Source organism: Macrobrachium rosenbergii, chromosome 21 (assembly GCF_040412425.1).
Source record: "Macrobrachium rosenbergii isolate ZJJX-2024 chromosome 21, ASM4041242v1, whole genome shotgun sequence".
In the NCBI taxonomy this organism is placed as follows: domain Eukaryota; kingdom Metazoa; phylum Arthropoda; class Malacostraca; order Decapoda; family Palaemonidae; genus Macrobrachium; species Macrobrachium rosenbergii.
In genome coordinates this window covers 30,569,880-30,592,204 of record NC_089761.1, presented here as the reverse complement: position 1 = coordinate 30,592,204, position 22,325 = coordinate 30,569,880, and the positions used below count along the sequence as shown (strand labels likewise).

The 22,325-nt window shown below is 35.7% G+C and overlaps 1 protein-coding gene across 4 annotated transcripts in view; it reads right to left on the bottom strand.

Annotated features, from left to right (window-relative positions):
* Window positions 1–18,418, bottom strand: part of pds5 (cohesin associated factor B pds5) — a 29,346-nt gene extending 10,928 nt beyond the window's left edge. For 2 of the 4 annotated variants that reach the window (XM_067123314.1, XM_067123316.1), the window contains exons 1-15: window positions 17,078–17,197; window positions 14,050–14,205; window positions 12,109–12,258; window positions 11,615–11,799; window positions 10,710–10,917; window positions 10,030–10,155; window positions 9,714–9,847; window positions 8,050–8,187; window positions 6,705–6,813; window positions 4,626–4,777; window positions 3,733–4,117; window positions 3,237–3,458; window positions 2,235–2,376; window positions 1,755–1,906; window positions 111–236 (exon numbers count right to left, since the gene is read on the bottom strand). In XM_067123314.1, coding sequence (XP_066979415.1) covers window positions 111–236; window positions 1,755–1,906; window positions 2,235–2,376; window positions 3,237–3,458; window positions 3,733–4,117; window positions 4,626–4,777; window positions 6,705–6,813; window positions 8,050–8,187; window positions 9,714–9,847; window positions 10,030–10,155; window positions 10,710–10,917; window positions 11,615–11,799; window positions 12,109–12,258; window positions 14,050–14,205; window positions 17,078–17,083 — 2,391 coding nt within the window. In that variant the 5' untranslated portion in view covers window positions 17,084–17,197. Of the gene's footprint in view, window positions 1–110; window positions 237–1,754; window positions 1,907–2,234; window positions 2,377–3,236; window positions 3,459–3,732; window positions 4,118–4,625; window positions 4,778–6,704; window positions 6,814–8,049; window positions 8,188–9,713; window positions 9,848–10,029; window positions 10,156–10,709; window positions 10,918–11,614; window positions 11,800–12,108; window positions 12,259–14,049; window positions 14,206–17,077; window positions 17,198–18,026 lie in introns of those variants that run through there. The other 2 variants (XM_067123317.1, XM_067123315.1) reach the window with 2 other exon arrangements.
* Between the last annotated feature and the right edge of the window lie 3,907 nt (window positions 18,419–22,325).

The following is a 22,325-nucleotide window of genomic DNA, read 5'->3' as shown; positions in this document are numbered from 1 at the left end:
TGGAAGGTGAGATAAGCAGTTTAAGAATACAATACAAGAGACTATGATAAAAATTTTTCCAAACATCAAGTCAAAACACCTTCTTTTCAATATTATGGAAAAAATCTTACCTTTCTAGAGACTATATTCTTGATAGGGACTACAAATCTTTGAGGCATGTTGAAGGCAATGTGACCTAATGAAACGACTGATGTTCTAAAATGTGGAGAATCAAATGTTAACTGCTCCTTAATTTTCTGTGAAAATAAAAATTTCATTTTAGACAACTCTGACAAACTTAGCCTCTAAATACGTTGACATTTTTAAAAAATCCTAATTGTTTTCAAGTGGAAAAACGGTTTTTATAATACAAATCAAGAATTTTTTAAAAATTTAAAAAACAAATTTCTCCATGAAAAACTTTTAATCATAATACAAATGCCCGTCTACATTTTTTGTACAAAATGCCAACCAGCATGTCATGCAGACACTATCAAGTGTGCCTTTTGATACCATCTCCACTCCTCCTCCACCTTTCCACAAGAGGAAAAGGTAGGCTTGATGGGTCGCTAGGAGGACACCTTTGCACTATTAATGGGTTTATATTAAAATCTTATTCCTTTAATTATAATCCACTATGTGGCAGGAAGACAGAAGAGCACTGATGCTGCCTGATATCTCCAAGAGATCATCGTACCACAGCATCCCCATTATTGCTTGCCTATGAAAATGATCAAAATTCATAATGCAGTAGACAAATGTATTCTCTTTATAGCCCATTATTGCTTGCCTATGAAAATGATCAAAATTCATAATGCAGTAGACAAGTGTATTCTCTTTATAGCTATCATAAAATAAAATAATCATAACATAGATAATCATAACTTGAGGAGCATCTGCAGTTATAAGTCATCCGACAATGTCTTCAGGCTTGCCAATGGAATGGAATATAGAGTTTGGCCAATGGGCCAAGCACTGAGACCTGTGAGGTCATTCAGTGCTGGAAAGGCAATTGAGAGTAGGTAGGTTTGAAAGGTGTAACAGGAGGAAAACCTCACAGCTGCACCTTGAAACAATTGTTAGAGGAGAGGGTGGATAGCAAAATGGAAGAAAGATATGAATGGAGGTACAGTACAAGGAATGAAAGGGGTTGCAGCTAGGGGCTGAAGGACACTCCAAAGAGGTGCACTGATGGCCAACCCCACTCGAGATGCACTGCCCACAATGTTCTGTTCAGATTAACCTTTACGAGACCAAAACTATACTTTTCAATGAAATATGGATATGTAATCATTAACCATAGTTTCAAGTCTTTGTTCCACATTTTGTTACCATTTTATCTTTCATCAGTTATGAAATATAAGAAAAGATATTCATTTTGCACAATGTGACATTCCTATTCACCTGATGTTCATTCAAAATGAAGCACACACTAAATAGTAGTTATGAGTCCACAACAATAAAATAAATTACACAGATTGGTGTGGGTGGCAATGCTTCTTTCTTGTAGCTAGCTGTTGCACAGCTTGTACTGTATTGGTGGCAGGGCACTGCCATGGGAAGGACTCCATGACCTATTTTTCCCCATAGTTCTTCTCATTATTCTTGATGTACGTGCAGATGGGCATAGGTCACTCAAGTTGTAATTAAGGAAGAAGCTTTACACAAGGTCTTTTACTATTTCACTACATAATTTCTCTAATGAAAATGCTGCACACTGTAAAATGATAAATTTTTAGAATAAATATACTAATCTCACTAAGCATAATACATACCTCTAGGATTTTTTCAAAGACTTCATCCGGGTCTTGAACGCAGTTGGTGTGTAAGCATCTAACAGCATGCTTGGCTTGCTTCGGCTGACCAGATTCAGCAAACTTCTGACACTTAGGGATTAGAACCGTTGCTAGACTCGGATAAGCTTCACCTACAAAAAATTTGTTCATTTTCAAAGCTGTTAGGGTAAACACTGATAACAACCAATCAAAAGAAATTGTCTTAGTCTTTCAAGATAAGATTTGCCAAAAGGTTTAAAAAAGCTATTACAGTACTTGTGAAACAGGACAACCTTGCTTTCAAAAAGTTTTGCAGTTCAAGTTAAGCAATTTAAACCAAAGTAGAGAAAGAGGTAAATAAATAAGTCCCAGTATGCATATCCCATGAATCATTATCTTTTGCACATCAATTCTATAATACTCTTAAACATTTGATGCACATTTGCCAAAATTCCCATGACATAAATTGTCTTGACTTACCTATTGGTTTATATTTTCCTATGTACGTTAGTATGGACAGAACTGGTGGGGATATGGCAGGATTTGGCACATTGAGTAAGTTGATCAGTCTCTTCAAAACATCTATGTGCAAAAAGTGTGCCGGATATACAAAAGATAGCACCTGTTTGGAAGACATTACATATTAAAGCCAATTCAGTTACCATAGAAAATGACATTAGAAAAATTAACTCTGAGAATACTGAAGGGTTCAACTTATAGTGGTAATATTACGAACTTACATTTACATTATTATGAAACTAGACCTTCAACTAGTAATCATATGAAGGAAAATTAAAATTACTGTAGCCTTCCTATCAACATGTTCCAAAGAATGGACTCCTAAATCTTCATCTCTAGTAAGATTTCCTTCAAGTATCTAATCATCTGTTTGACCACCTGTGCTTATCCTATATATACATAATCTCATGTGAGTTTCATATCTGGCCATACAGTCAAGAGTACTGAAATAATTCAATTGTGCCTTCATACTCATCTGCACCTCATAATATATTTCTGAAAACTCACCCAACTTTTCCTACACCTTTAAGCCAATAATACCTTAATCTTTTCTATTACTGAAGGAAAAATCTGGTCCTACAAGTTGTACTTCTCACCACACTATCTTCCTAATCTCTAGCCCAATGGTTTCAATTATATTTTGTGTGTGTGTGTGTGTGTGTGTGTGTGTGTGTGTGTGTGTGTGTGTGTGTGTGTGTGTATAATCTGGAACTAACAAGGTATTTAATTTAGATTGCACACAGCAAAATTCTTTAAAGAACAATAATTACTGAACAAAGAATAAAAGTTTCATCCCTTTTGAGAATAATGACAAAAACATACCTAAACACGAATTCATGCCTTGACAGAATTTCTATAAACTCTCACAGGCCATGGAAACTTTCTCAAATACATTTCATTTAGTTAACAGTTAAAGACTCATGCAGTACACTCATATTTCAATGCAAACAACCAAATACTTACAAAAAGAAGCTTCAATCCTTTTTCTGTTGCAATATCAGAAGGAAGATTGAGTGAAGCCAAGATGGGTTCAACTTCATGAAGGGCACCTTCAACTAACCCTACAAGAGCCTCTATAGCAGTTTGATCAACCATGACACTAGATACACGCTCCAACAACATTTTGATTGTATTATAGTACAGATTAGTCATTACAGGCTGACCTAGTTTTTTCAGGATTTGTGTCTGGAAAGAATGAAATCAATACTTAATTAAAAAAACATCAAAATTTGCTCCAAAGACTTACAAGATAAAAACTTGGAACAATCCTTGCTGTATGTTGCTACAGCACCATACTGGGTATTACAGTAAATGTAAATTAACAAGTTTAGGTACTCAATGATATTCCCAAACAATTCAGTCATTGTAAATATTTAACATCACACTAGTTGCAATGTCCAATAAAGAGTGTAATTTTCAAAGTATAAAACATACACATCAGAATCTGAACCACACTTACCACAGCATCTACACTGTCCCTGCAAGAAACATCGTGACTCACAACCGTTTCCATTAAGGATAATAGCTGAGGGTCACTGCTAAGATGCTGTGAAAATTTCCTCAAAAATTCTTGCACCTTTAGAGGATCAGGTAGGAACTTGGTAAGATGACCGAGCCGATAAGATATCTCCCTATCTCTTTCTTCATCTTGAGGTTTTCGATGCAGCTCAATAAGTTCTGCAACATTTTTCCTTACGACTAGCTGGTGTTTTTGAAGTTCAATGAAAGCCTTGGAGGCATTATCATCTATGGTTGCATATAAATAAAACAACTTTTTCATTCTGTCTTCAGGTGGAAGTTGGTATGGAACCAAGCACGTATTCAGAAGCCGTTCAACTAGCAATCTGCAAGAGAAATATAAGTTACACATCCCATGATGTAAAAATGGAAATATGGTATCTAGGGTTTGTGAAACACCACAAATGCAGGATCAGTTACAGATTTGATGTGGAACACTTCTTGTATAAGAGAACTTTTTAATCATTTTGATGAACTTCTATAAAACTTGCAATATCACTGGGAAATTACAAATTTCTGAACTGCCATAAAAGTAATTTTCACTGTGTACGTAAACAAATATCTTCAATTAACAAGCTATCATGACATGTACACAATTCATAGTGCCTTCAAGATATCCAGAAGTCATAGTGCCTTCAAGATATAATGTAAAAGTAAAAAAATAATAAATCATAGCAGCTTACCTTTCCAATAACAAAATTGTACAACCCAACATGCCCACCAAACTACACATCCATCAACATAACATCTACCAATACAAAAGCAGTGTTGTGATTATTATCCCACATTTCATATTTTAAGGAGGCAATACAATACACCGGTTTAGTTATTTACCTGTCATCTATACTGGTCATATAGTACCCATGAAGTATCTTGTCCTTGATCCAGGTGACAGCATGTCGAGTAGCAGGTGGAACATCTGGACTATTCAAGTGTTTTTTGTAAATCATGGCCAACCCGCACATAGCTTCTTTTCTAATTTTGAACTGTTAAAAAAAATTGGAGAATTTTTTAACTCTACAGCCAGTGTAATCATTTTTGTAAAGTATGTGGCACCGCTTACAGTAAACATGAAACCAAATACAAAAGTGACTCATAAATTTCAGAATTACAGATTTTAGAATGGTACCCTAGTACAAATAAAATTTACTATTAATTAATGAACACTGGAATACAAATGCAGCCCACGGCCGGTCATCAGTCCATGTCCGCATGCAGTCATAATTTATTCAGGTGCACTGTACTGCACTTAGTGTACTGTACTTACTATCTGTAACATTTCGCACTTAGTGTACTGTACTTACTATCTGTAACATTTCGCACTTAGTGTACTGTACTTACTATCTGTAACATTTCGCACTTAGTGTACTGTACTTACTATCTGTAACGTTTCTTACTTTTAAAGCCAACCCTCAGATTAACAAGAAAAAATAGTTGCTAATAAATTCAGATACTGTACATATTTTTCCTCGTATTCATGACATTTCCTTACATAAACAACAATAATAAAACTTGAAACAAATGCCCTTGAAGCCTTAGACATAAAAAAAAGCCATTCAAAAAAATACACCCACAATTATGGTTAACATTAACCATTTTATTTTTTACTTCACACAAAAATTTACTTGCTTTTTGAAAATCCATCTTACTTTTTCATTTTTATCATTTAAACTATTCCAGCTTATTTTGCAACAATATACTTGTAAGACACATGCTTCAGAGATATCATTCTAGTACTCCATTAATCTCTTTTGATATGTGACAAAATCCAAAAAGCACATACACCACTCGCAGGTTATTAATCATATCTGGTTTTGGCCTCACAGTCAAGTCTAAAATATATATTTAGCACACCCCTAGACCTGGCCAAATTTATGGATGACCAATTTAAAAATAAAACATCAATGGAAAGAGGTCCATTGAGGAAGATATGCATATGCACATGGTATAAAAAAATTCAAAAAAATTTCTGTACCTTCCACGGGAAGTTGAAAGTAAATATTTCCAACCCTGTGCGGGGCTCTGTACTAAGTCGTACAAAAGATACTAATTTTAGCAAGTTATATGTTTTTTCTAATAATTTTTTCAAATTTTATTTTGTAAAATTATAATTACAGCTCACACAATATCATAACAGATAAGAACTAAAACCATTAACAAATTCTGAGTATATTTATTGTAATATGTTTATCACATCCTTGGATGGGAATTGTGGACAACATTCCCATTCGACATCTCAAGGCAAACTGATCTCTCTCCCCTGTACTGACTGGCTATCATAGTTGCCATAAGAGTCGCCATGAGTTATTTATGGACCAAGGAACCAATCACTTTTCCCGCAAAATTCATTTAAACTGTACGGTGCAAAATGTTGATCATCAGAGAACGATACCTGGACTTTACCCTAAAGCTATAAATAGTCATCATTTGACGACGTCCACTCACAAAGGGTTAATAACTTCGGCAAGATTTGTACGTCTTAACATCGTCAGACATCTGACTTACATCCACAATAAATATACATAAACTTTATTGGGTCTGAATTCTTTCCCTGTTGTATTTTTTATCTACATCTAGCAATTAGGAAACATAAAACAGGGTAGAAAATGCAACGCACTCCTTAGCAGTGTAATGGATGTTTTCACAAATTAACAGGTTGCAAGATTACCTTTAAATGTACTCATATCACTTTCAAGTTTCACAGAGGGTACACTGCTACCACATGAACTTATGTTCCTATGACATTACTCAATATTAATTTTTTCTGGATTTCGAGCTTCATGCTTCCATTTGGGCTTTTAATCTTCCCATCTGGTCACTGCATGCGGTAGAAACTTGTTACTCAAGTCAATAGCCCTGGGTCTGTTCAATATGAAAGGTATTTTCATAAAATACTATAAAGTTAAGACCAACCTTTTTATCTAGTGTTCGCTCTTTCACGAAGTTCAAAAGATCTTCACTGTCAGACACTATACTGAAGTCCTTCTTTGCAGTTGTAACAATGGCCATCACCACCTCATATCTGTAATAAAGAATTTTTCCTCTTTAAAATACCATACTTTGCCACTCTCACAATCTGGGTACCCAAAGGCGAACACTATACATACAACGTTCACCTAAAAAGCTACGAACCATATAAATCTGAACAAAATGCTCCATCCAATGTAATATGGAACTGATTTAAACTATTAATGTTTGCAAAATCCACACAAACAGCTTCCTGAATGTTGCTCTCCTCAACAAAATGTTTACTTATTCTTTTATCACTAGTATTAAATAAAAAAAAAAAACGAAACACTTTTCGGGTACTATATCAAAGAAAATGTCATTTTTATAATAAAATAAAATTTTACACATACTTACCTGATAGTCATAATAGCTGACGTCAGAGACGACAGCTATTATGACTATCAGGTAAGTCATATGTGTAAAATGATAGAATATAGAGTCAAATTACATGTACTTACTAGAACCACATTCATTCTATTTTCATTTTGTTAAATGATGAATAAAGCCTAATTTAACCAGGCTACAGACTTCTAAATTTCAATTTATTAAACACTACCTCAAAAACAGACTAACATGACCAACCCTGGGCAAGGTCAGTTATCATTATTGCTATGTTGTTTATCTAAACCACGGGGGTTTGGGGGATTCATTACACACCTTTATGCTATTATACACAGAAAATCATTTTACAGTATTAAACTTGACCCTTTCAGCTGCAACTCCTCTTGCAGTTTTTATCCATCCCATAGCTCAGATAAGCAATATCTCACTTTGTTCACCTGTGAAGTTACTGTTACAGCTATGATAATCATTCTGGCATCAATTCAAAAAAGAAAACTTTTGACTGCACTATGTTAAAAAAAATGTAGAGCTGATGATCTCAAAAAATTACACATTAATATCATATTAATTCAGCTTGGAGGTTTGGGAAAACGCATCAGTGTTGTATGTGATCCTGCAATTAAAACTTTAACACCAGTCACTAAAAATGCAGCTGCTTTTAAATTAATTCATTTCAATACTACAGAAATAAAAAAATTACTTCCCTAGAAAGTACACCATCATACTTGAAAAAACTTCCTTATACAGTACATTGTTGTACCTCACTTTTTACTAAAAATTTCGTAATAATGTCAACTTTAATATCACTTAATTAATAATAAATGGTGTACTGCACTTTCTTTTTTGAAAAATTTGACACTGTATATTGAAAAATAAATCAATAATACTGGAGCAGTCGTACACTCACCTGACACTTTCTTCAGAGTCGTGTTGCCGCAACTTGAGTGTGTCTGTTATGTCTTTTCGTAAGAGAGGATGATTCAACAAGAAATGCATAGAATACTGAACACACTTGGTTCGAATCTTGATACTAATATCATTAAATCTGAAAAGACAAGAACCATTTCAATAAACACCAATAACATGGTCCATTTATTATAATCCACAGAAAATAAACATTTTGTTTACAAATGTTAAGTTTCTTAGAAGTATACCTACTTGTCAAATGCCATGGCTGGCTAAAGTCAACATTTTGGAAGTCAAAACACAAAGTAATAAATTAAGTCATATTAAAGATGAGTGAGACACATGAATCCCAGTTATAATTATGTGCTATTTAGAAAAGTCAAATGAAGGGCATTTGAGTTTTAAATCAAAATCTCAGGTGAAACACTAAGGGATGAAAGAAAAACACAAAACAATGTACCACCCTGAACGTGTATGCTTGTATGATGTATATAAAAGTCTGTGAACGTTCTAAAAAATGATGCTACCAAACAAGCAACAATATGTCAAACTGACGGCAGTAGGAGCATCAGAAAATGACACCAAGGTAGGAGGAGGCACCAACACTGGCAATTAGACCACCAGAAACGCAGCTGGAGTAGAATGACAGATCATGAAGCCATGATCAACTTGTTCTTATAAAATGAAACTGCAGAGAGCAGTTGGTCTTAGAGAACAGACAAAAACTTTATCTTGAGTGGCCAAGAGATCACCATCTGTTGAGCAAATGAAAACCATCAATAAAGAAGTGACGGAGAGAAAAACCACTGGAGAAGGACCTGAGTGGGAGAAATGAACTCAGACATGGAAGGAACAGCAGAAGATGAGACTAGTAGATCCATCCCTTCCACTTCCACAGTGGGGTTTGAAACTAGCAACAGGTGAGATCGCTCATGCTGTTCACTCTTGACTGAAAGAGGCATCATGAAAAGGGAAAACCTTATCTGAAGAGACTTGAGACTTGACAGCTGTGGTCAAGAAGCAACAAGAGAAGTCAAAAGAATCTGCAACTGCAAAAGGCAAGCGCACTAGTACCACTGATCAGCAGACCACTTCTCACACTCTGTACACTAGTTATTGGGGAAACATTGTTGGTTCCTGCAAAAAGGTATCCTGAACACAGGCAGAAGTACTGGGAACTATACAAAATTATAATAAAAATATAGTCACCTAATACTAAACCAACAGAACAAAAACAGAAAGTTACTGCATTAATCTTGAGCTTGGTCACATAGTGGAATGAGAATCCTCGCCTTGTGGAGCAGTGGATAGGGCCTAGCTTATGCACGAGCAGTTAGGTGCCTTCTTTCAAACTCGTGAGAGTTGAGTCCATTTCACTTGAAGTAAGGTTATCTATGATTAACCGGTTTGCAGAATAACATGTTTTGTTGTAAAGCATTGTACTGTATTATGCAGGGTTTGCAAACCAATTAAACCAATTCCTTCCACATTTGGAAGACACCAGTATTCATTTCCTCTCCTTTCTTTAAAATGTTTTCTTTCCATTTTGCAAACAGGTACATTATTCTGTAGAAGCTTGACAGGCCAAGTTCATGGGCTTTTTTCTTCTTTCATATGAATGAATATTATTATGAATAACAATAACAATTACAATTATAATCTTACCTGCCCAAAAAGGCAGTCCATAACTGCTTGTGATTCAGAGCTAATGTGGAATCCTTTTCAGAAAACATACGGGCCAGAAGGGAAACCGACCCATATCTCTCTTCTTCATCAGAGCTTTTGAGCTTGAATTCAAGCTGCGAAAAGATTAGTCAGCTGTAGAATAACTAACTTGATTAGCTATGAAAACTACTGTAACACTAACCTGAATACTACTGTAAAACTAACCTGAATACTGATAAAATCCATTTCAAATATTTCAATTGCTATTTTCAAAAGCGTTACTTTTTTGTGATATTTACACGTCAAAATTACAAACCTGAGGTAAGACCGCCAGAAGAACAGAAGGACATATGTGATTCAGTTCATAAATGAGATCATATACTTTTTGTGATATGGTAAGTGTTTTTTCTTCTCGTCCTAATATTAACACATGGTTGAAGAACTGAAATAAAAATACGTAATTATATCTTCCACTGAACTTGCAAATATTTGTTTCATAAATCTAACTTACTACTTTATAAAAAACTTTTTCTTTAAACGAAAATATTTTTTTTTATACAAATACTTTACAAGGTTATGTCAAAAAAGGGTACGCCATATACGCTAGTGACCGTTTTACTGAGCTGTAATATATATTAAAAATAACCATAATATAAATAAAAAATTAACACAATAAAATATGCTTTTACCAAGAGTTATACAAATACATACATTTACAATAAGAAAAGACAAATGTAATACATTACAGAAAAAAAGCTGAAATGCTAGAAAAAAGATGAAAGGCTACACGAGGTTATACAACAGCCGAATTTCTATAGCCACAAAGATAGTGATCACACCTAGTTCCTAAGTACCCAGACTTAAACCATTTAGCCTATAGTAGTCACTCTTTTACTAGCCTTGTAATCCATATTCAGAAATTTGGGTAAATAAAAGCAGTTTGTACCTGAAAACAAATATCATAATTCTAGTATAATTCAACTTGACTGTACTTACCCCTTGAATGTAAGGTTCCAGTGTGTCAGAGCACTTAACAACCAGTTCTTTGGCCAAATAGTAAGCATTTTTGCGTTGTGATTTAGCAGGCTCCAAAACGTTGCTAAGAATGATGTCCAGTAGATCATTGGATACGACATCACTTTCGTTGATCAATGGACACAGGACATCTAACATGAATGACTTGACTTTGCCACTGTGCTCATCGCTGCCAAAACACAGAAGATAGGTAAACAGACGGCACTGAATTTTTGCCTACTAATTATATGTCATTTCATACATGACATAATACTGTAGCGCATTATTGTAGTTTCATGTCAAAATATTAAAACACAACACTTCTCCAACTACACCTGTCTAACACTGACTGTGAAAGCTGTCATCAAAGTCTACATTTACAAGTACAGTGTGGTTAGGGAATGTGCAGAAAAGCAGAGTATTACAGTACAATAAATATCAGCCACGATACCATGCTATTAATGTACGTTGAGCAAAATTCTGATAAAAAATAAAAAGTCAAATTTCCAAAAAACGTACAGTAAGACTGATAGTCTGCTTATCTTTCTGAAATGGCTCAGCTCTCATGACACCCATTAAAGGGACACACACTAAATAGTGTATGGTTGCTTTAATGTTCAAATCATATCTGCAGACCACAGAAAGGTAAAACAGGCAAACAGGAATAACACTGTTGTAAGAGCATTCAAAATACATGGCTGCTTTGAATTAAATAGAGAAAAGGGAGAACTGCACAGAGCTGGGGTCTAACTCATCTCCAACAATCGGTTCCCTTGCTAAAGAGGTACCTCTCAACTATGTTTGTCAGTCACTAAATATATGGACTTGTATGGTATACAGTACTGACATTCTGACACAGTTTACTGTAGAAAGCAACTAAAACTTACTTGACAATGTTGAACATAAGCTTGAAAAGTTTACAAAAGATCTCCTGACAATCCTCTAACTCAAAACACATGTTGAAAGACTTCACGTAAGCCAGGTTCTCTAGGAGGTAGAAATAACGCTTGAAGGCTGGGTCCTTTGGGTCTTTCAACCCACCCAACTGCTTGATGAGGAACATGAAGATAGTCTGGAATCAAATAACCACACTTTAAGTAACAGGCCACATATGCATCTGTAATAACAGTTTCAGAATAGTTTAGAATTAATTTCCCTCACTTTCTTTTTCTTTAGCTGATTGTAAATAAATTTATCAAAAAGGAATAAAAAACAACATCCTTGTAGTGGATAAGTATGACGGAGTATGACCATACCTGTCCTCCTGGATGTGAAAACATTTAAACTTAAAGCCCTTCCTAGAAATAAAATCCCAATTTCTCTACATTCCCAAAAAAGACATCATGCGCAACTGCAATTCACAAAACTAAAAGCTACACACCTTGACCTGGCCAGGATCTTTATAAGGGGCCTCAGGTGCATAAACTCTAAGGACATCAGCAATGCAACATGCTATAAGTAACTGTACATCTCGACTTGGGTAGGAGAGAAAAAAATCATCAGCGATGTGCATTGCCAAGGGAACGTATTCCTGAAAAGAAAATTTAGACAAATTATAACCACATGAGCAAAGAGTACCCTCTCCTTAATAAACACCAAAGATTAACCTATCAAATAATCTCAAAATTCAAAAATAACTGGCTTCATCATCATGTCAATTCAATGACTTTTAACCCTTGGGTTTCAAGGAAGGCTAACCTGACTTCAACACATCAGATCTGCACAGGTTCTTAACAGAATGGAATATGGGAGTAACTCATCAGTCCTGTTTCAATCGCTTACTGGTATAGAAAATTATGCGCACTCTACTTCATTAAAACCAAACCCATTCATAAATGGAGACTTATTAACCATAAAGAATAATGTTGGAACAGATTTTGTTGGATTAACAGCATACTCCTAAGTTTAAAATACATTTTCTCTCAGCACATACAATCACTGTCCAAATCAAACGAAACCTCAAGTATAATTTCTGGACTCTTATTATACTAGTCAAATGGTATTCTTAAATGAAGTACAGAAACTGGGGAGAAAAAATATACGATGAATGGGGTTGGATGGAAAGGAAAGGACATAAAAGTGACAGGCTGAAGGGAATAGCCATGTTGTAAAGAATCTTAGCTGTGGAAATGAAACTTAATTTGTTCAACTTACAAACTCATCACTTACATTAATCTAATTTACTGTACTCAGGAAGCCTACAAAATCGTTTCCCGAATATAAAGAATATCACCAGCTAACTAACTGTCAGCACATTTAATGTATGCCTACGGAACACGAGTTCCTGTCAAGCAAGAGCCTCATGTCTAATGGGTCTACCTTGCTAGCCAGTAGTTTCCTACACACTTAAATGATTTCTCCTAAAATATTTATCTCTTCCATTTGGCCATAACAATTTATCTCCTTTTCTTAGCTTAAATTTCTGTTTTAATCATGTAATTGGACAAATTTTGTAGTTACTTTAATATAAAATTGATTACATAAAATACATTTGTTTCATTGTACTCACTCATCAGTAATTACTGTTTCACAGCAGATGGTATTTTGCTCATATTGTCTGTCTTGTTAAGCAGTTAACTTCCAAAAAGTGGTAAATACATAACTCAAAATGTACAAAGAAAATTTTCAGAACAACATCATTGTCTTGTTTTCCTGATATTTCTAGTTCTCAACATTTCTCACTCATAAACTAATTTTTTTTTAATTACATTCACATATTCAACTTTAAAATATACCATTACAGTATTATAACATTTCGCTGGGATATGAGAAGCAAAAATGACGTTTCGCCTCAAGTTATATTGCAGAATCTCTCTCTCTCTCATAAAAAACTTTTCTTATTAATGCTGAATGGAAACCTACTGTATGATCATAAAAAACTTTTCTTATTAATGCTGAATGAAAACCTACTGTATGACTTCCATGTTAATTCACCAATATTTAAAACTATTCTATACGCTAGCAGGCAGGCCATAGATGAGTACCTGAAAACCAAACTTCTGCCTACAGACATTCAAAGATCAAAAATACAGTATGGGCAAATAAGAGTGATGGAGTCATGTTTAAGCAACCCTAACCCTAAATGGCATCTGAATTACATGCAGGGGTTCTGCCGACTGACAAAGCTCTACTGTGCATGTAATACATGAATGACTCACCAGCTGAGAGTTGTGGGCTTTCCCCTACTTGCACAGCAGTATCCATCCCAATGCTGGTATCCCCATTTTTTTTTTTACCTGTCAGCTTAAATTCTTCACTTGTGATTTCCAAAAGATAACATCATGAGTTTATCAACTTCAACACGGTACTAATCAATAGTCACCTGATAAGCTCCATCATCCTGGCCCATAGACTGCAAAGTGTGGGCCAGTGTTTTCAACCTCCTAATCATCTCATCAGGACCAATATCTTCTGTCACTTCCCTGCATCCCGGAGGATACAGGATCGTTAGGTTGTCCCCTCGTCCCATCCTCCACCCCTGGAAGGAAATGGTTAAATTTGTTTAAAAAAAATTCAAACAAGCAATTCAAATGATAATAATGTAACTAAAAATTCAAATTCCCATCAATGTGGAGCACAGTCACTATAACACTAACATTAACACAGTTCTGATCACTTTTAACATGCCTGAGTTATTGACTATTGGTTGCCAAATTCACCACCTTCCCTTAATAACCTAAATCCTAGTTTAGTTAATAAACTATGCAATCAACTCTTAAAACTACAATTACCGCAGCAATGAACGCTATTCACCTTTCAATTCATCTTATAAGAACAGCGTCATATATGGTAAACAAGCTTAAATATCATGTGCATATTATGGCAAGGTAATTGCCGACAATAATTCTTCGTCTCCCTTATCCAGCCACCCTAAGAATGAAATCAGATCAAGTTTCACATCTGGAAGCTAATAATTTGGACATATCCAAGTAAACAATAACGTAAAAGGCCACTGTCCAAGCACCTCAATCTTGCTTGGATATTTGGGTAGGTCAGTGCAAGATACGCACTTAATCTATCTAAATATCAGCAAACAGTATCAGGACTCAAAATGTCTAGTCTGTACTTAGGAGATGGGATCCATGCAAATGAGTAGCATCATCTGCATAACCGGTAATGTTTACCAGAGATACCTAAGAACCTGTAGGGGAAATCTTGCTTGATAAGCATCATAACCCATTCACTAACGACAAGCATATACAACATACACACCAAATTGCCTATTATCGTACAAAGCAAGCTTCCCATGAATAGATCACAAGAACTGTACACTACTGGATACTTTAGTTGTGTATGAATATTAAAACAATTATAATTAAGATTTTATAAAAAATACAAAGCATATATATAGCTATATAGAGAAATATGAAGTGTATTGCTCTAATCCAATCAATCAACCTGCAAGCAACACATTCAATGAGAATATCCTGGTAGATATTACCATGAGAGAAAGACCACAAGGTTATAATCTTTATGCACAAGGGTATAATCTTTATAAGCCTCCTTAACAGAAACACGAGTCATGCTCCACAGTCAAAAGGCAATCAGTTAAAATCAGTTGGAGACCCAGTACTGATCTGACCAAAATATATAAAAATACAATAATGGAAGAGATGCAACCAGAGAGTGGGATACAACGTATTACAACAATAAAAGCAAGAAAAGAGGATGAACTGGCTGAGGGCAACAAAAAGCCAACGCACAAATGGATGCTACTTCTGTTAACATCATACAAGCCCTGTGGCCAAAAAAAAGTAATGTCTATAAAGAATGAATAAATAAAGGAAGAATATGAAATTAAAGACTGTAGGGGCACTTTCAGCCAATCAGTACTGAGGTGAGCTGGAGTGGTTGGAAAGCAGGACACAAAACATATATGCGATGAAGCATTTAGATCTGAAGGTGGAAAATGGGTGAAAGTGGAATTTCATGAATTAAAATCCAATAAAGGTAACGTAAGCCTGACATGGCCCAATTTTTTAAGAAGAAAATATGAGCAAAATGGGGCAATAGGAAAGCAAACCTGGTTTCCAAAAACACCTGCACCTCCTTTCCATCAAAACAGGCAATAACATTGTAAATTGCAGACAACTGCTGCAGCCTAACTCCCATCAGTTGTCGACCGAGATATTTACAGTCCTTTATGTTTTTGTTTGTCTTTTCACTATGTTTACATTTACCGTCTTCTGTTTATGTTTTTGTATTCATCCCCAGGGATTCTGTGCTAAACAAACATGATATATCTTAGTCTAAAACTCTTTGCTGTTGCCCTTGGTCAAACAGTACACAGCATCCTACCATAGGTTAGGTTAGGCTGAATAGAACTGCCCACTACCATTACCCAGTGTTGTACAAATTTGCATTTTTTGTAATTCCTGAATTACTTTTAAAAATAAACAAAAATACAATAAACTAATGGGTCCACTTCTTAGCAAACCGTATCCTTTTAATTTTAGTACGCCTGTGACTCCAGTTTGCCTCTACATATTTGTGCCGTTCAGGCTAGTCTCCACTTTCATAACAGCCTAACTGAGAAGTTCACATTGGGCCTCCCTGGCTAGTACCAGCCCCTTGGGGATGAATGTCAAAACACACACAAAAGTTGGTAAATATCAGAGACTTTAATTTCAAAGAACTGACCACTATACGTGCGTTGGTTCAGCGAATAAACGGGTAGTCGCTGATAATTCTAAATACACCTCAGACTAGCCTATAGTAGGCTAAAGTGGTGTGACTGATTTGACTTGTTAGCTGGCATAAAACAACGGCGGTCCGTGGCCTTAGCGAAGTTAAATTTTACTTGCCGTTACGTAAATTGGGACCGACCTGGAATTTACCTAGTCGTCACAAGGACGAGCCCAGTCGGGCCTGACTAATAGGCTAATGATAGCTTAAAATAAGAAAAATGGACTAGCCTAGTACACATAATATACTTTAACACCTAATCTTCCAGAAATTAAAATTACCTCCCTCACCGGCTGAACTGTGAGTGAAACATAAAAGGAAATTAACCAAATAAACCAAGGGCGAAAAATACCACTTCGGTCCACGAACCAAACACCCTGCGGCCAGCCTAGCCTACCTTAGAATGAATTAGGCCCAAGACTTTCGTAAACATAAGATTAATAAGCCTGGTTTGAGTCTGAAATGCATTAAGAAAATCACGACATACTGGCCTAGTTTAGGCATACCCAAATAGGGCTAAACCAAGGCCGAAAATTACTATTTGGGTCCATGAACCAAACTCATTGGGGGAAGGCTGGTCCAACCCCCAACAAAATTAAGAACCTGAGAAACAAAACGAACAAAAATCTATCGTTTCATCAACTCGACAAACATACTAAACCCACAGGCATCGTTAAAAGTCAAAGACCAGAAGCCTCTAATGACGAAACGCCTCTATATCATCATCCTTCGAGAGAGAGAAATTTGCAACGGTAAGCCAATTCTGTAAACAGTAAAAAAACAACAGAATGTCACACAAATCGTGCGCATTTTCCCTCTTCCCAACGGGAGAAACAACCCGGGACTTGAATAAAGCAACATTCCGACCAATTTCTTGACCATTCTTCAAAGTGCAGGACCTCAAATTGGGGGGGGGGAAGCGGCTCGAGATTATAATAACCTATTTCGGCCCGATGAGCAGTCAGTCCTGCTCAACCGAAGCTGATGCCTCATCTCGTCCTCGGTCTCTCTCTCTCTCTTCGTCATTTGCCCGAAATGAAGCCCTAAATGATATCGTTCCCTTGCCATCATTTGCCGCGAACTTCATTTATTCGTTAGGGAAAAGGAGCAGACTGAAGGTTTAAGTAGGAGGGTTCAAGGAACGGACGAGCCAAGAGAAGCAGCTGCTGCTTCGTCTCGCCCCGACTTTCCCTAGTCGTTATTTGGCGGAAATTAAGCCCCAAAAGCGGCACTTCAGTAGCCATCATTTGCGTGGACACTCATTTATTCGTTAGGGAAAAGGAGCAGTCTGAAGGTTTAAGCAGAAGGGTTCAAGGAACGGAGGTTTCCCGGAGCAGCAGCAGCAGCAGCAGCTGCCTCATCTCGCCCTAACTTTCTCTCATCGTCATTTGCCGGAAATTAACCCCTGAACGATGTAGTTCCCCGGCCGTCATTTGCGAAGACCGACATTTATTCGTTGGAGAAAAGGAGCGGACTGGGGGTTTAAGTAGCAGGGTTCAAGGAACGGAGGAAGGATGTTCCGTATTAATAGTTTTGTTGTGCAAGAGATGGCTCTGACGATCACCACCACAAGTGTCACCACCGTCGTATTCAACTTTCTCGCCGCCAACTCACCCTTTTCCGTGGAAATTGTAGCGTCTGTCCTTTGTGTTTGCGGCGACGTAAGATCACATATCAAAATGACGCGGGGCGGGGTCCGAATTCATCTAAAATATCACTATCCAGAGGTAATATGGCGCGAAAACGTGCCCCAACACCGCTCCTTTCTTCTTAGTTCGACGGGACGTCAACAGATGGCGATAGTGAAAAATTGATATTATTCGCTTTCGTTTATTTTCGAGGATTCTTGCTGGTCAACGCACATTTATCATAGACACCACAAAAACAGATATAGTATTATCATTCTAATTTATGATCGTCATACGAAAATTCATTGGCTCCCCACCCAGAAAACACAATCTGCTTCCTCAAGCGCATTAAGAACTCGCCAAATCGCAAATGTAAACAGAGGATATAGTTTGCTCTGTCACCAATAGATGACTCTGTTAGAGCCCCGCCAAAATTTAAATAAACAAACTTCCCTCTTATTTCCTACGTAGTAACAAAACGCCGTTCTTTTTTCATTCGTTTTATCGCCCAAAGTTGATGACTGCGATTTAAGCCAAAATTAGTCCGGTTACCTTTAAAGCCACGAACATTTAAAAAAAATATAAACTACGACCTTACAATGGTATTATAAGCATATGATTTTCACAAATTTATATCAAGTTCTAATAAAAAATAAGTACTGTAAGTATAAAGGGCAGCGATTAACTGAATTTTTAGGTTCATGTAAGAAAATTCTCTTTTATGTGATATGATACCTTCCTGAGCTTAAGAAAGTTTCGTTCTTATGTTCTTCGTCTCTACTCACCCGGTATATCATTTTAAATGGGATGTTAAGATCAAAATGATTATTAATGTTTCTCATTTAATATCATTTTTGTTGTTGAAAAGTAAACATTATGTGTAAATTGGTACTGTGTAAGGAAATGTGGCTGGTTTGGTACGAAACACTTCTGTGCGCGTGTGATATTTACATGAGAAAACAAGTCAAGTGCAGTTGAAACTTGAAAGTTTGTCGAATGAAAGACGGAGTTGTGATGAAAGAAAAGAAACGTTGCAGACTGGTAAAGAAATATGAAAGTAACTGTAAGATAAAAAGAATTTCAAGCAAATATCGGAAGATCAGATATAAATGGAGATAAATTTATCCAAGTGGCAGAAAACGTATTTGATTCGTATTAATGTTTGGGAGCAATGAGAGGCTGGGTGAATAATAAAGTAGTCGAAGCGTTGTCGTACCATCTTTTCCTATGTAGGAACGTGGGAAGAAGAAAAGGAACGCGAAATGAAGGAACCAGAAGGGATACAATGCAAGATCTTAAAACAACAATTAAATACACCATATTGAGGCTAACAGATGACAATTGATCAGAATATGTATATAAAGTAATGTTGTTATGCAACATCATAACGTCAGATAAGAAGAGATTTGTTAAATAGGTAGCAGAAAACCAAATAAGGAAATCTTTTAATAACAACTGGGAAGAAATGTGATTTTATATGTGGTAAGTACGAAATACTGTAGTAGTGAAACAATATTCAGAAATCAAAGCTTGAAAGTTAAATAAAAGACAGGATGATCAAAGAAATTGAAAAGAATGTAGATTAAGAAAAAGGAAGATGACTATAATTATAAGAGGTAAACAAAAGAATCACGTTCAAGGGAGAAGGTAATGATGATGAAGGCTAGAATAATTATAGTAAAACTATCACGCAACACCATAATGAAAAGAAATAAGACATGACCAGTCAATTACATGGGGTAGAAGGAGAATCACAACATACATTTGATTACAGGAGGCTTTAGTGGGTGAACATTAAAAACGTTAAGATGGAAAACACAGAAACCCCAACAAAAGAAGTAGCCAGATTCATAACGATGAGTATGGAATATCTATAGCAAAAAGGAATGTTGTGTGATATATATATATATATATATATATATATATATATATATATATATATATATATATATATATATATATATATATATATATGTGTGTGTGTGTGTGTGTGTGTGTGTGTATATGTATATATATATATATATATATATATATATATATATATATATTCACGTGTGAATGTGTGTGTGTGTGTGTGGTGTATGTGTGCGTGTGGGTGTATGTGTGTACCTGCCATATGCTTGAATAAAACGTGAAAGCGCTTGATACTGAGCTTCTGCTTGTCATTTTCTGTGTGGTATTCAAACATTATATATATATATATATATATATATATATATATATATATATATATATATACATATATATATATATATATATATATATATATATATATATATATATATCAGAAAATATATAGTCAGTCAGGAACATACACATTATATATATATACATACATATGTAATGTGTGTGTATATATGCATATATTAAATCAGGAAATTACTTACTAAATAGGAAGTGTTGGTAAGCTAGGCTGGAGTAAGTGAGAATGAACTTTCCGCAGGTGATAACTCCTTACACTTTTGCACTTACATAAGTGATGTGTCCACTAACACACGTGGACCTTCAACTGAAAGAAAAGAAACAACCCCATGAAACCAATAATTAGTTCTGTTGGCTCCGTAACTTATAAGCTTTCAAAATATCTAACGAAATTGCTGTCACCATTGCTAGGAACTATTTCTGGTACCTATCCTATTAATTCTTTAGATTTGACGGACAAAATCAATGGTATCACAATCAATCCAGATTCACGGTTAATAAGTTTTGATGTATATTCCTTACTCACTAAAGTGCCAAGTGGCTAGGTATTGGAATGCCTTAAAGATCAACTGGATAAGCTTGATTTGCCAATAACAATTAGCCAGGTCATAGAATGAACAAGATCATGTATATGTGATTGTAAATTTATTTTCAACGGGGATTTTCTTAAACAAACATTTGGTATAAAACGATGATAATTATCAGATTTTGGAAGGCATATACTGTTGTGACTATTGATATCAAACGTAACATCAGCGCTAGTACTACTTAGACTAATGCTCTTTTGACTACTACTTCTACTATTCCTAGTATTATCATATAATCAGAAGAACGATATCAATAATTTAAGATTGTCCACAGCCCTTCCTGCATTGCAAAGAACATGGAAACTCTGACGTTTATTATGAGAGGCTGCAACTCGTATATTTCACTCTATCTCATTTGCTATTTTCATCGCAACCATCGTGCTCCTCTGGATCGTGTTTTCGTCTCATTTTTTTTCTTACCTCTTGTATTATCTGCCTTCATTTGTGACCTATTGTCACCTACGCCTCACTCGTAATGTCTGTTGCAAATTTCTAGAGAGATGCATTAAGTCTATGGACGAAGTATGGTCCAATTTTTTCTCCTAATCTGAAATAAATATTCCTAAAGTAACAAAGTGTGGTGTTCTGTATTTCGTAGGTCTACGTATAATCATCTCCATTTTTTTTTTTACAGGGTTATTACGTGCTGTCTACTGTAACATTTTGAAACGTCTTCTAAGCAGATTGCCGTGACGTCACTTACGGCTCCATATCATGTGACTTTTAAAACCAAATAAAGAGAGAGAGAGAGAGAGAGAGAGAGAGAGAGAGAGAGAGAGAGAGAGAGAGTGTGTGTGTAGTCTATTGATATCCATCGTTATCAGTTCCTTCGAAAATTGTTAGTAACAAATGAGGCTGGCTTCGAAAGAAAGCAGTCACCGCCACATTCGTTCTTGTAACATCTGAAAACTTCTAAAATCTCTCAAAAGCAAAAAACTTGTAGGGTATCTCAACTGCTTCGTTTACCTGTGAGCACGCACCTCATCAGCCCTCTGTAGTTGAACCATTTCACTAATGTCTCTTCCATTTCGTTTCCTTTTCATTCCTCTCCCAATTAAACCTCCTTATTTCTCACAATCTTTGCTGGCTCAGGTTAATTTCCACGACTCCCTTCTTACCCTCCATGCAAATCCTATCTGGCCATCATATGATCTCTAGTTTTGCCAGCATAGAGAGTTTTTTTATTGCAAAACCTTTGTCAAGATTCTGCTGTCTTCTTCACATTCTCTGCGATTCATGTTTTCCCAGAGATGACGTTTACCTTCAGGATTTACACACATATTATATCTGTATGTATGTATGTATGTATGTATGTATGTATGTATGTATGTATGTATGTATGTATGTATGTATGTATGTATGTATGTATGTATGTATAACTGAATCACGAAAATATGGAACGTATTGAACATATAAATAAAGACAAAATCCACGAAGGAAGGAGAAATAATGGAGTACTGCAAGACCTTACGACTGATATTCCTTTACTTAGCAGA